A 15,000-nucleotide genomic window follows, 5' to 3' on the forward strand; every position below is an offset into this window, starting at 1 on the left:
GAATAATATGTTGTTACATGTATGAACTAAAGTTGATGTAATACTCATATTGTATTTATGGTTTCAAAGAATTAATAAAATCTGCTGAGATTCAAACGTATACTCTCCCTTTTATTCTATGAGAATTAAACATTTAGAAGATTTTATGAAAATGCACTAAAAAACAATCAGAAGCATCTGTTTCTCCTCTTTTTTTTTTTTTTTAAATATGTTGATTGCCACGCGATTTTTTTACTTATTTTGACTTGGATAGATAGATTAAAGCGTACCATACCGAGACATTTCATTCTTGCAAAATATTCTAGTCTATTTGCGTACGTGCTCATAATCTTAGCTGATAACCGCCATTCGCTATATACATCGTTGGTATCGACGTCAAAGGATTAACACAGACAAATACACAATCCATACAATCCGATTTGACTGATTTTAGATCTTGCATCAAACAGATCTCTATATAAACAGATAATTTCTGATTCTAAACATTTGTATTACGTTCATCTAATTATTAGGATATTAGATATATTATAAAGGAAGATATTATGTATTAAATAATCTGCCTCTTCTTCCGCTTTGAAATCCTCTACAAACGCCTTTTATAGTCGTTCAACTTTTCAGCTCACAGAAAAGAACATTACGCGTATTCCTAGCAATCGCCCAAAGACTCGAACGTGTGCTTCGATAAAGCTCGCTTAACTTTCATCGACACATCGATAACTTTGCGTTCCAAGATGTTATTACGCCCTAGAATCCCTAACATAATTTTAGAACCAGAATTTCTGTGCAAGACAATTCCGTCGCTTTGTCACGCTTAACGGCTCAATCATCGAAACATGTATCATAACGCACGAATTATGATAAAAAAGAAACTGTCTTTCGAATAAAAGCAATCCGTTTCCCAGATGCGCTTAAGGATGTACTGGACGTCGACGGAGCAAGTGTACGAAATACAGCCGCTGGAGGGTAACAGTTCCGCTCAACGTTACACTCAACAGCCGAAACAACGATTCTCTGAAATGCCTACTCCGTCGGTTTCGCCGACGTCTTCTCTCCGAAAGCGCGTCTCGGAACTGCCAAGAGCCGCGAGAGCACCCGTTTTCGGTGCTGCGGGCATGGTCTGCTCTAATAGGGATCTGATATCGATCCTAAGCTCGGTAGGGTCTTCCGCGACGGAAATGTCGAAGAAGCCGGAAGATTTAGCAACGGCCAGTTCAAGTCTTAGGTTCGATGAATTGAAGGTAGTGAAGGCGGTGAAGAAAATGTTCGGTAAAAAGTCCCCTAATAGCGAGGTCGTATGGGACAACACTAGTGGAACCAAAGTGGACGCTCAGGTAAGTTGTATTTCTCGTTACGATATCGTTTCTTGTTTAAGAGCCATCGTAGGTGAAAGGAGGAATGAAAAAGAAAATCGTAAATCGTAAAATCTCTTCCAGAGAATGCACTTTATCGTAAAAATTAATAAAGTCAACAACAACGCGAAATTAAATAATTGTTGTTTGATATTCTGTATTATCGATATAGGTGAAACGTGGAGAAGATAATTTGCAATCATTGCGGACAATATCGCAGTGACATTATTATCAATCGGTAATATTAAAGATAAAATTCATATGGGATGAAAACAGAGCGTCAAAAGTGGTTATTTGTCGATCTTCTTGCGAAGGGAAAATTCCTGCAAAATGTTTAAGAACGGCTCTCAACAAGGAATAAAAAATGTTATTACAGTTCCATTTTCGTGTTCGTTTTTTTTCTACATGATCCATGTGAAATAATTCTTCAGATGCTCTGCTGGTAAATGAATCGACGTTTGTAATAGAGGAAATATGAAGTACAGCGAGATCGTTGTTGGCTATTGTTCTACACCGATATCGACAAAATAATTCTTCGACAACTCTATTGATAAGTCAATTGTAGTTTGAAATCAAACGAATCTGAAGTACTATCAGTTCGTTGCTACGAGAACAATAGCCACCAACGATCTCGCAGTAATTCGGATTCGTTCGATTTTAAACTTCAATTGTTTTACCGACAGAATCTCTGAATAATTATTTTGCTGGTAAATTCTGTTGGTATATCGATTAGAGTTTGGAATCAAGCAAATACGAAGTACAAGATGGCTATTGTTCTCACGTAGCAACAGTCTGATAGTATTTCAGATTCGCTTGATTTCAAACTTAGTTCCCTTGGTTTAATTACTGATTTATCAGCTGGATCAAAATTTAAAGAAAATGAAGATCAAGTGTAGCGCGTAAGTTTGACCTCTGCTTAATTTTTTCATCTCTACACTCATCTTTTTCAACTTCCATGTCACATTTCGTATAAATGCTAATAATTCTTTGTTTTTTTTTTGATAAATTCTCTTAAACGTCGCACAAGAATTTTTCGTTCGCGAGGAGGTGCAAAAATGGCCACTTTTTGACTTAGGTCAAAATTTGCAAATTTGGGGTTAGCCCCAACTTAACCACACTTTTAATCCAACATGAATTTTATTTTAATATTACTGACCTCTGATGGTGGATCTGCGATACTGTACTTAATGATTGTAAACTATCTTATCGACTTCTCATCTATATTAATAATATAGGAATATTAAATATTATTAGGAATATTAGGAATATTAAATAACAGTTAAATACTGAAATATATGTTATTTGATTTGTTTTAGAACGAAGCTCATTCTCTGGAGTGAAACTTTTAGTTTCTCTTTCTTACGCGATAAAGGAGAGGTGCAAGGATTTAAATATTTATAACATTATGACCTTTATTCTTTAAGCATGAAAATATTTTAAATACAAGCATATAAATATTACATATAAATATTTCTATTTACATATACATCAAGTAAATTTACATATACACTTTCATCTTGGTAAAAAGAACATGTAAATTATCGTATTTACTATTACGTATTTTAACGCGAAATCTCGTTTCATAAAAATTTTCATTCAAATACGTAAACACATAATATTCATAAATTTATAAGAACAATTTTGTCCGTAGGTATTTGGTAGCGCAATTGAGAAGATGTTAACGGCGCAAAAGGGAAACGATACGGGGGCTTCCGGGTCGAGCGGAAAGCCCTCGGTATCTCCGAACAAACCAATGTCAGGCAAAGTGACAAATTGGTTTTCAAATACCAAGAATCAAAATCGGAATCAGACGGAATCCAGCGAACCGTCTCTCTGTTCTTCCCTAAAGGACCTATTCAAGAAGTAATGGGGAAGAACAAATGCTAATAAATGTTAAGTGTCTCCAGTTTAATTAACACTTCTTTATCTAAGAATTTCTTCCCTAAAAGACCTATTCATTATGTAATGTAGAAGCACAAATACTAATAAATGCTAAGTTTCTCTCGTTTAATTAACACTTATTTATTTAAGAATTTATTCAGAGATTAACACGACCTAATAGATGACTGACAATCTGGTGTAATTCAAATTAACGAGCTATACTTTCCTTGTACTTTCTTATTGCTATACCTCTACAATATTCTTTTATCGTATCTGTCGATTTTAATCTCACACAAATATCTAATAAATGTGTATACAGTAGTTGACGAAAATATTAGATAGAAGATTTTTGCGAATATATATTATGTGTGTTAGTGTTTTTCTTCACTTCACTTCAATGTAACGAGACGTGTCTATCATGATTACACCGGTAAAAATTGAGACTAATTTGGAAATATATATATGGAAGCTAGAAGATGCTTATTGCAGACGTACACATAGCAACAAAACTAATGTACAATGTAAAGAGTATTTTTAAACATATGATTGATTAGGGGTAAAAATGCTCCTTCTAAAAATATTGTGACTTATTTATACAATACATAATTAACTGTCCAAATACCGATGGTAATCAATAAGCATCTTATAATTCCTATTTACATTTGTTTCAAAAGTTTCTTTCGTTTCATAAGGAAATAATAGATGCTCGACACTTTTTGTTTTATATTATTTTATCGATTTATGTATGATCTATTTTGTAGTAATAGAACAAAACGAAAGAAACTTTTGAGACAGCCTAATGCATCTTGAAATTCATGAAAATCTTCAACAAAATATTCATGGAAAGTTTCTGTAAGCGTCCGAGTACTTTCGTGAACCGTTATATGTATAATAATGGAAAGTGAACTATTTTTATTGTACATCTTTTTACTTTCCATATTACGCTCATAGATACTCTAAAACGCCGCGATACTAACTCTTATCTATCATGTTTACGAATGCCTATAATTTGTGAAACCGCTTCTGATTTTACGGAAATTTTGCAGTTGCTTGATGAATGAAACAGATTTGTTAAGAGAATCACATGTTATAGATACCTGAACTGTGATTTATTTAATATATCTTTTCTGATTTGTTATCCTGCAACATTTCCATGTTTTACGAAGCTTTAAATTAAATTTCACAAGTTTATTTTCCTTAAGCCAAAGACGATGCTCGTGAAATATTTATTTCTGAAGTAAAAAGTAAAAATATAGCTTACATATTGCTTGTATTTAATCATGTATTACGATTAATCCTGTTGCGATACTCGTATATTTCAGTTAGGCTCTGGTTTTAGTAAACAAGAAAGATTTATAATATCTTAAGAGGATGTTTAGCATGAAATCATGCTAATAAGAAGTTTTTCGTGTTTTTCTTCGGGCTTAAAATATTTTTTAATGTTGTGAAAAAATTGGGTTGAAAATGAATAAAAGGGTGCAACAGGGTATTTAAACAAACTAATATCTCTTATATGAATAAGTCGAGTGATATGCTGTAAATTATTTTCACAAAAAGACACCCATTTTTATTATTGTTTTCTAAACAAAATTCAATATGATTTGTTATACCTGTAATAGGAAGTTTTTTTAACTAACATTTAGTTATCGATCCTATTTTTATTGAAGTTTAACAATATTGTTCAATGTTAATAATTATTAATTTATAAGTGAAGGGTAATTCCAACGAAGAAAGATATCATTTGCAAACAAATAGTTTCGGATAAAATCAGCATTGGTACTGTAAATTTAAGATATTATAAATCTAATATGTATTGTATCGCAAAGCGGGATTCATGATGAAAAATTAAATATAAAAGTCCATGAAATTTCGCAAATTTAAGCATCTCAGTTGATACAGCTTTAATAAATGTGAACAAAAGTTTAGTCTATCTCTATATTTAAATAACGCATGATATTTAATTCTACAGTATAATTAAACAAAGATTCGAAGCTGAAAATTTCGAAATATAATTGAACAATATATCGTACAATAAATGTTATATGATGTTCTGTAAAGGAGAATTGCATTTTTATGAAGAGGATCAAAGATAAAAGAGATTTTTGTTGAACGATACGACCGTTTCGAAATTCCATTTTGATCTTGTGTATGTATAGTGTATCTCGTACAAAAGATATTACAACAAGCGTCCAGTCATAATGTGAAACATTAATCAAAATTTCTAATCTCGAGTGTTTCAAGCCCCAGAACTCATCTTAATAAATATAAGAAGGACAGATTAAATTCAATCTGATTTTTCTAATTTTCTCGTTAATAATTAAATATGAGCATCAATCAATCAATAGTTCATAATGCACGGTATAATGCGTGTATAACATTCATCTGATTTCAATTAACTTACGTTTAAGCAAAATAATTATTCGAACTAGTTTATCATTCACATTATTACACATTTTAATTGTATATATATCTAGTACAACATAGAAAGGATGTTTTAGGATTATGAGTATTCCTTTAATTTTTAAGAAGAACAATAAGATTCAATACATGTACACAATAGTTAAAAATATGAAATCCAGTCGCTTTTACATTAAGTACCATTTCCTCGTAAATGAACATACAAAAGATAAATGTCAATAACTATAAATGCCTGTTTAATGTTTCTTTTTTGTTACGATTATATATGTAAAATTAGTTCTTGTAATGAATACTGCTTATAGGAATAAGGATTATGTTTCACTTGAAATAAGTTTGCTTTGATATTTTAAATGACTGAATAAAATGCGGACAAAATATTTTAACCATACACGTAAAGATTCAAGTACGTTACATACAATAACTATAAGAATATATTTTTAAAAACGTAAGAATTTGTACTTTAGATAGCAATGCGTTTAAAAGTTATTTTATGAATTCACTTTATTAATTACTGATTTAAAATCTCCATCTCTCCATCTCTGATTTGAAATCCTCTACAAACGCCTTTTATAGTCGTTCAACTTTTCAGCTCACAGAAAAGAACATTACGCGTATTCCTAGCAATCGCCCAAAGACTCGAACGTGTGCTTCGATAAAGCTCGCTTAACTTTCATCGACACATCGATAACTTTGCGTTCCAAGATGTTATTACGCCCTAGAATCCCTAACATAATTTTAGAACCAGAATTTCTGTGCAAAACAATTCCGTCGCTTTGTCACGCTTAACGGCTCAATCATCGAAACATGTATCATAACGCACGAATTATGATAAAAAAGAAACTGTCTTTCGAATAAAAGCAATCCGTTTCCCAGATGCGCTTAAGGATGTACTGGACGTCGACGGAGCAAGTGTACGAAATACAGCCGCTGGAGGGTAACAGTTCCGCTCAACGTTACACTCAACAGCCGAAACAACGATTCTCTGAAATGCCTACTCCGTCGGTTTCGCCGACGTCTTCTCTCCGAAAGCGCGTCTCGGAACTGCCAAGAGCCGCGAGTGCATCCGTTTCCGGTGCTGCGGGCATTGTCTGCTCTAATACGGATCTGATATCGATCCTAAGCTCGTTAGCGTCTTCCGCGACGGAAATCAACCGATGCGGCGAGGAAGCGCCGAGTTCGCAGGACGATAGCAAATCAAACTGGCCCGGAAAAACGACCGAACAGAAAGGAAGTCGATCGAAGAGCTTCCGTTCCAACAGCTTCGACGTGTCGACATTGCACGGAGCTAAAAGTAAGCTTAGCGGATCCTCGAAAGCCGCTATTTCGACCTTTATGGCACCGTCGAATTGGTTCACGAAGAGACACCAACCGAAGAAGCCGGAAGATTTAGTAACGGCCAGTTTAAGTCTCAAGTTCGATAAATCGAAGGTAGTGAAGGCGGTGAAGGAAACGTTGGGTAAAAAGTCCCCTAATAGCGAGGTCAAACACAAAGTCGTATGGGACAACACTAGTGGAACCAAAGTGGACGCTCAGGTAAGTTGTATTTCTCGTTACGATATCGTTTCTTGTTTAAGAGCCATCGTAGGTGAAAGGAGGAATGAAAAAGAAAATCGTAAATCGTAAAATCTCTTCCAGAGAATGCACTTTATCGTAAAAATTAATAAAGTCAACAACAACGTGAGATGTCTAAATGTCAGCTTTAAGAACAGTAGACTTGCCGGCCTTCAAACTTAAATGTCCTTTCCAGTAGTAAAACTTAAATAACATTAACAACGGCAGTAATATTCACGCCTACAGATGGAGGATATTAGACTTCGATTAAAATACAAGTAGCTCAATAAATATGTGTCTAAGTACGATGGTTAAAGAATAACGATTCGTTATTCTTTATTCCAGCGCTTAGTGCTATCCTTCTTTCAACAAATACAATCCTAGAACAATGCCGCTGAAGAGAAATGTTATGCGTGAATTTATTTGCCTTTGCGGGTCGAAGGTTTATTAAATTATTAAATGAAAATATTAAATGAAAATGAATATGTATAATTGTGTGTATAAAAATTGATATATGTATGTATGTATAAAATATATATATGTATGTATATATATATATGTCGGGTTGGCGTTAAGATTAGAGTTAGGGTTAAGGGCGTGAAACGAATCCCTATTGGCGCTAGACGTGATCGTTATGCAGTAGAGGAGATATTTACTAGTGCAAATATGACTATGATGGAATTGGACAAGTAATCGCGATAATTAGATACTCGAGAAGCTAATGACAATGATCCTAGGCTCAATAACGAATCCGCGGTCAACGGGATGACGAACTTTACCCTTCGTTAGCGTCTAAGTTACACTGTATGTTAGAGCAAGGGGCAATTATTACGTATACGAAAGACAGGTCGATTGTCGATGAGATCGCACTAGAGAGAGTGGCTCTCCGTCGCGGTGACGCTGTCGAAGAAATCTATGATGGGTGTGCCTAAGGGCACGAGATCATCAGATTCGCGGAGAAAAGTCTCCGTTCGAAGGGTGAGGGAAATTGACGTTGCAGTTAATTGGTCAATTTCCATGTTGGTGGTTAAAGAAAGATATTAGCTGTCCTTGGGAAAAGTTGCTAGCGGGAAGCGTCGTTCATGGAAGGATAGATTTCTCTTATCTTCCCGTAGTTGGGGCACAGACTATTTGTCTATTTGAAAGACTTTGTATAATTGAAACTTAATATTCGTAGCCGGTCCTCGCCCAGCTAAACATATACTGTGAAGATACGTTGGCATCTGGCAATCATCTTACCCGAAGGACAAAGTCTACGTGTGGCGAGCCACGGAGCAGAAACCATTGAAACGTTTACCGTCGTGCCCTGTCCCAAGTATTTCTTTTAAGAAGAGCTATAGAATTACTTCATGCCTTTGTTAGACAAAACGTTCATCCCTTTGACCGCGGCTACGTTCGGCGACTGATTGTCGCCTCGAACCCGAGCTCACTATCATAAATCTCAAATAAATACAGTCGGATCGAATGACAACAGTTTCTTAATACGGCTATGGTGAAATCTAAATTTCAATACTAGGGGTCTTCCCAAAGTTCCAAAGGGAACGTTCCGGTGTTCTTTCATCTCCGACATATATATATATATATTATTATAATGACTTATTTTAATAATGACTTAATTTGTATAGTAAAAACAGCTAAAATCTCATGTAAGATTGTTGGGATGTTTCGTGATATTTCTGTTGCATCATTGATTATCGTTATACTTTGAAAAATAATTAAGGAAGCGAACAATGCGTGGACGATTATGGCAGTTTTATTAATAAACGAACGTTTAGTAGAGAATATGGATTTATTGGATAAGTAAATGTTTCATTAAATGTAACTGTTACGTGCAGAATAATATGTTGTTACATGTATGAACTAAAGTTGATGTAATACTCATATTGTATTTATGGTTTCAAAGAATTAATAAAATCTGCTGAGATTCAAACGTATACTCTCCCTTTTATTCTATGAGAATTAAACATTTAGAAGATTTTATGAAAATGCACTAAAAAACAATCAGAAGCATCTGTTTCTCCTCTTTTTTTTTTTTTTTAAATATGTTGATTGCCACGCGATTTTTATACTTATTTTGACTTGGATAGATAGATTAAAGCGTACCATACTGAGACATTTCATTCTTGCAAAATATTTTAGTCTATTTGCGTACCTAAACACCTAAACACCTAAACACTCAACGTGTTGAAGAATTAAATTTGAGATTTAAAGTGCCACAATCTCAATGACTATATCTACTTTCATTCGAGTACCGATTTAGTTTACCAGAAAATTACAAATATGTATCATTTTAATATGAATATAAATAGATACAGTGCAAAATATGCTTGTATCCCAGGACAATATGAATTTGTTAAATCAATGAAATAAATCATACCATTTTCCCTTGTGTATCGTATTTTCGATATATGATATAATAAAATAACAATCATTTTCGCTTTAAATTTAAATTCGCCTGGAGTGTGAAAAAATGTCGAAAAAGAGATTCGGCGGAATGGATATAACAAATCGTTCAACTGTTTTAAGTAATAAAGCAATGAAAAGAATCTAAAAATTATATTATTATACTCCTAATTTATTCTCAATTTTTAAATTTACGAAACATCTTACGACTAAATAACCTTTATCTTAGACGAGATAAAATATTCTTCTTCCTTATCGTATGTATTACTGTTCAAACAATACCTTTATAAATATAAACATACATTTTATTAAAAAGAAATGATTTTATAACTGTGATTAAGTTTCATCACGTAAAAACTTATCTACCACATAGATATTACGATCAAAAGTATGAGGAATTGGAATTGACATCATGTGTTTGCAACACATTGATATAGATAAGCTGTAAATAAATAGTGAGTAGATACAAGTCAGAAATGTTATACATCTATAATAAAATAAATAATACAGTGCAAGCATGTTTCATTTATTTATGATTTTGAGTCACGCTTATCTACGCTTATCACTCATTTATATAATTTTATAACATTCATAATTTAAGCAATCTAATCTATTACGACACATAATATAAATAATTTTATCACTATTTCAACAAGATTCCATACAGAAGTGTACGTTAGAAATATAATTTTTTTTTATATTTTATATTTTTTATATAATTCTAATATGTAATTGCATATTATTAAAACATTACAGTAATGCTTCATATGAAATTTTTTTTATACATTTTTTTATTCTTTTTCTTCTTTGTTTTATTACTAGACGTGAAAAGATCTATAATACAGGATTTATTTACGTACCTTTCTATTTTTAAATGCCTATATCTAGTTATAGATATTATTTCCAAATGTTTTCTGTTTATATTAGAATATAAATTCACTAATATCATAATAATTCATACTTTGTAATAGTAAGTGTACAACAATTACTTCTGAAAGCAATTTTATTTTATAGAAATCCCAATTACTGTGACCGCTGCAACTACATCTTTCAACGTTAGTGTTACATTAGAAGAAGATGGAATTATCTAAAGGCATTATCTTATGGTTTACACTAATCAAACCTCTATTACCAATCTGTGCTTAGAAATGGGATGGTGTATACATATCAAAACGAATAATGCCCTAGATAACGAGCATTATTTTGGTGGTTCTAAGTATAAAAGCACAATAGAAAAGTTATAATATCGTAATGTCACAGATAAATGCATTATACAGTAATCATGTAACACTCACTAATTATTTATGGACCTTAGAAATGTAAGTAAATGCTTACGAATTTTATTCTTATTAGACACTAAAATATGAATAGTACACACAGGAAAGTTTTATAAGACGCACAGTTCATATATGTACGTTTTACTGTGATATACCATTTAATACAATTAAAGGATCAATATTCCATGGAAGAATGTGGATCTAAATCTTTTTCATTTGTTTTACATTCCACTTTAATATAGATGTTGCTTATTGCAAGTAATAATAAACAAGGAATTGAACAGTTTTTTATAATTAAAAAAAGATAGAACAAGAAATTATCTCATTAGATTCTATTTCATTGTATATTCCAATTTCAATTGTAATAAAAAAAATAATACAATGCACTTCATTTGTTAATACCAAATTAATGTAAATATACACGTTTTTAAATATGGAAACTAAGTCCATAATATTAAGGGAAAATGGTGATGATTAGAATGAATGAGTCATACAATAAAGATAGCAACAGTTGTATGCAACAGCTAAATAAAAATGCAGTCATTAGAGTATCTAGTCAAACAATTACATTTCTCCACTGTCAGCTACTACAATTTTTTTGGAAGTTTTTCCACTTTGAGATCCCATACTTTCCAACTAAAAAAAAGGAACACATGTTATATTCTTCTTTATAAAAGAAATAAGTAATACGCGCTATGTTAAAGTATCAACCTCTTTTTAAATTAAAAACTGCAAGATAGAAGCAATGAAAGTATTAATTTACTCTTTATCAAGTTATAATATAGAAAAGCAAAATAAATGTTTATTAAAGGAAATATTAAAAAAAATAAAAAAAACAAATATTCTTTCTCTGCTATAATATCTATTCATAAAATGCAATAAAATAAAATAAAAGATGAAAAATATGATTATATTACGTACTTTTCTAACAACATCCATTCCTTCGATAACTTTTCCAAATACAACATGTTTGCCATCAAGCCAGCTTGTTTTGGCACTGGTGATAAAGAACTGACTACCATTTGTATTTGGACCTGCATTTGCCATGGAAAGAATACCAGGTTCAGTGTGTTTCAATGTAAAGTTCTCATCATCAAATCTTGCACCATAGATGGACCTTCCACCAGTGCCATTGTGGTTGGTGAAGTCACCTCCTTGGCACATGAAGTTTGGAATCACTCTATGGAAACTGCTTCCTTTATAACCAAAGCCCCTCTCACCAGTGCAAAGAACTCTAAAATTCTCTGCTGTTTTGGGGACAATATCACTCCTCAACTGAAAATTTAATACAGTTCTTTTAAAAAATGGAAATAAAAATGTAGTTATGCTTTATATACGCACAATAACATTTGCATTTATATAAATCAGTACTTCTAAAATTTAAAGAAAAGTTAGTCAATTATGATCATCAAAAATAAATTGCTAATAATAATTAATATAGGATATAATACAACAATGCCATAATCTACAGGTCATTCTTTTAACCGTTTGAGTCCCCGGGGTCTTTAAAAAAAATAGGGTCGAAAAATCCCGAACAGCGATAGCGCTTGTCTTAATCGATTGCGAAGAGAAACAAGCTGCGCAATAGCGCTCATCATTTTGTTATTTTATGAAATACATATACATTATATATACGTACTATTAGTTTATAAATATTTCAAGTTTTATTCAATAAAAATCATTGAGAAGATAACAATGAAACACAAAATATCGTCAGTCGTCCGTATTGTTCAAATGTATTGGGACTTTTTGACACAAAATCTAAACAGCGCGATCGCGCTGCTTAGGACTCAAATGGTTAAAGGTATAATGTATAGATTTGATTTATTTATTGAAGTGAAAAATTAATCTATTTATATAACAACATATATGTGTAGCATCAATAACTAAATTTATAGCATAGTAAGAAACACATTACAGTATAATAAAAAACGTTCAGACTTAAATGCAAATGAAATTGTATTACCACTTCCACTATATCTATGACGTATTCGTAATTTGTTCACATCTCTTTTTGCTTTTTTTTCCCACCTCCTCAATAAATTACAAAAAAAAAATGTAACCGCAATATTTGAACCTACAACACTTGGAACTCTCAAAATAATTCCTAAAAACATATTTTGTAGTTGCGCTTTCAAGTTTCACCTGTACGGAATACGTAATCAAACGTATCAGCAGCAATCGGTGAATGGAAAATTTTACAATTCACTGCAGATCAAAAGAATGAGCAACGCAATACACGTTACATCTATCCAAATTATACTTTGCTACATCAAGTAAATGAAGATTCCATTTTATTGATACAAAATAATAGTTTTAAACGATAAAAATATGCGTGATAACGATTCTGAAGGAAATTCCAATCGAAAATCATCTCACATAACCGGCTTTCAAGAAAATCCAAGATGGCCAATCATGCCGAGATTCCGGCGACAACACATTTAAGAAGTGAAAATCATATTAATCGTACACAATTTTCACTCACCTCCATTACGATGCGACCCACGGGTTTATTATCCGCGGTCATGTCAAAGAAAACGCGCGGCAGACTCATATTTTCTGCAACAGTGGCGAAACTTCGTGCGAGCAATGCGGAAGACGATCGTCTCGGCCGGGCGGTGGCTCCCAAATGGCTCAAATGGCTGAAGGTCGAATCAATTGACAGCCGGCAGATCGATCTCAACGCCATGTTCAAACTTTGTTACCTAAAAAATCAATTTCAAACGGCTTGATCTTTCGTTTCTACCGAACAATATAGTTTCTATTATTTTCCAAAGACGATCAGTTACGATTTTAAGAAATTATTATGTAATAAAATGGCAGTTTTACGTTTAATATCGATAATTATTGAACGACGAGCATGCTCCCTAAAGTTAGCCAATAAGATACGACATCTTCCATGACCATGTGAAATGACCAATAGCATGTTATGTTTTTGATTGTGTAACGGAAAAGTTATTATTCTATATAAAAGAATATATAAATATTTTATTAAAACTTATGGAATAAAAATAATAATAATAATAAAAGTAAAAGTATAAATGAAAATATAAAATTTACAAAAGATGTTGGTTATATTTATAAATGTGAAACAACCAATAATATGCTTTGTTATATAATAAAAAGAACACATAATATTCATATTGAAACTTATAGAAACGAAAAACTTAATTAGAATAAAATTCTACATGAAAATGTAAAATTTACACAAAACTATAATTATATTTGTAAAATTCATTTTTGTGATTATAATTTCGTGTTGGAAATATTCGTTGCGCTGCATTCTTCTACTTACTTTATAAATTCACGTGATTTTAAATTACATATTTTTATGTGGTTGCGCCTTAAAGTTTCTTAACGTGAAAATAATGGCAAAAATAATGTATACTACTGTTATTTTTGTTATTGGCGTATAATGTGTATAATACATATCTTCTAATAATTAAGCATATTTTATAATTTGCAAATTATTAAAAATGTGCATGATTGAAATTAAATGTTTATATGTTTGCACATAGAATTAATTTATTCGTTTTTATGTTATTGAAAAATATTGCAAGTTGTGCGCTTAATTTTATTTAAAATATTAATAGTCTATGTTAACTACATATATTTATATGTATATTCTCATCAATAGACTGCGGGTTTTTATGCAAATTCATATTTTCGAAAATTAAAAAAGTAGAACCTCGATAGAAAATTGTAAAATATTTCTTTATAGCATTGTTTCCTATAAATGCATAAAAATATGCAATCTAGTTATTAAATTCTTATCTTTTGTTTCGTTGATATCACTTTTTTAATTATAGCTTATTACCGGGAACCTTGTTTCACTTCGTAATGGGAAAGAGAGCATGCAATTACACTAATATGACTCATTTAACATAACTAAAGGATGTTATGTCATGAATTGCCTTGGATCTTGATAATCTTTTGATTGTAGACCAATCGTGATTCTGTTCTATTTTATTGTATATCTACCGCCGGACATGACGTTTTCATGTCATTATCGCCATAATAGAGTAAAAATATATCACTTGAATTCTCTATTAATATATTATTCAATAAAATCACATTTAAACTATCGATTATTACCTTAGATTTAAAACTACTTTTCTCGA

The 15,000-nt window shown here is 31.8% G+C and overlaps 3 protein-coding genes across 4 annotated transcripts; 2 read left to right on the top strand and 1 right to left on the bottom strand.

The window, feature by feature from the left end:
- The first annotated feature begins 686 nt into the window (after positions 1–686).
- LOC125384707 lies at positions 687–3,360 on the top strand. 2 transcript variants are annotated; one of them, XR_007223410.1, is made up of 3 exons: positions 687–1,331; positions 1,522–2,248; positions 3,001–3,360. XR_007223410.1 is itself a non-coding variant. In XM_048404291.1 (2 exons), exons 1-2 carry the CDS (start codon positions 903–905, stop codon positions 3,214–3,216), a joined length of 645 nt encoding a protein of 214 aa, XP_048260248.1. In that variant the 5' UTR covers positions 695–902; the 3' UTR covers positions 3,217–3,360. The 2 variants fall into 2 exon arrangements, 1 of the variants encoding a protein (XP_048260248.1); XM_048404291.1 differs by lacking the exon at positions 1,522–2,248 and having other exon boundaries at positions 695–1,331.
- Positions 3,361–5,691: 2,331 nt separating this feature from the next.
- On the top strand, positions 5,692–7,458 carry LOC125384706. Its single transcript, XM_048404290.1, has one exon. The coding sequence runs from the start codon at positions 6,522–6,524 to the stop codon at positions 7,269–7,271; it is 750 nt and encodes a 249-aa protein (XP_048260247.1). The 5' UTR covers positions 5,692–6,521; the 3' UTR covers positions 7,272–7,458.
- A 1,511-nt stretch (positions 7,459–8,969) lies between these two features.
- LOC100651902 (peptidyl-prolyl cis-trans isomerase) lies at positions 8,970–14,734 on the bottom strand. The gene is made up of 4 exons (XM_003402218.4): positions 14,697–14,734; positions 13,365–13,584; positions 11,801–12,154; positions 8,970–11,515 (listed from the first exon to the last, which is right to left on the bottom strand). The coding sequence occupies exons 2-4, from the start codon at positions 13,566–13,568 to the stop codon at positions 11,444–11,446; spliced, it is 630 nt and encodes a 209-aa protein (XP_003402266.1). The 5' UTR covers positions 13,569–13,584; positions 14,697–14,734; the 3' UTR covers positions 8,970–11,443.
- Between the last annotated feature and the right edge of the window lie 266 nt (positions 14,735–15,000).

Source organism: Bombus terrestris, chromosome 3 (genome assembly GCF_910591885.1).
Source record: "Bombus terrestris chromosome 3, iyBomTerr1.2, whole genome shotgun sequence".
NCBI lineage: Eukaryota > Metazoa > Arthropoda > Insecta > Hymenoptera > Apidae > Bombus > Bombus terrestris.

Coding starts and splice junctions, on each gene's coding strand:
- LOC125384706 (XM_048404290.1), top strand. CDS start 6,522: ATGCGCTTAAGGATGTACTGGACGTCGACGGAGCAAGTGTACGAAATA.
- LOC125384707 (XM_048404291.1), top strand. CDS start 903: ATGCGCTTAAGGATGTACTGGACGTCGACGGAGCAAGTGTACGAAATA. Junction 1,332..3,000: donor GAACCAAAGTGGACGCTCAG/GTAAGTTGTATT, acceptor TTTTGTCCGTAG/GTATTTGGTAGCGCAATTGA.
- LOC100651902 (XM_003402218.4), bottom strand. CDS start 13,568: ATGGCGTTGAGATCGATCTGCCGGCTGTCAATTGATTCGACCTTCAGC. Junction 12,155..13,364: donor TGGGTCGCATCGTAATGGAG/GTGAGTGAAAAT, acceptor TTAAATTTTCAG/TTGAGGAGTGATATTGTCCC. Junction 11,516..11,800: donor GAATGGATGTTGTTAGAAAA/GTACGTAATATA, acceptor CCTTTTTTTTAG/TTGGAAAGTATGGGATCTCA.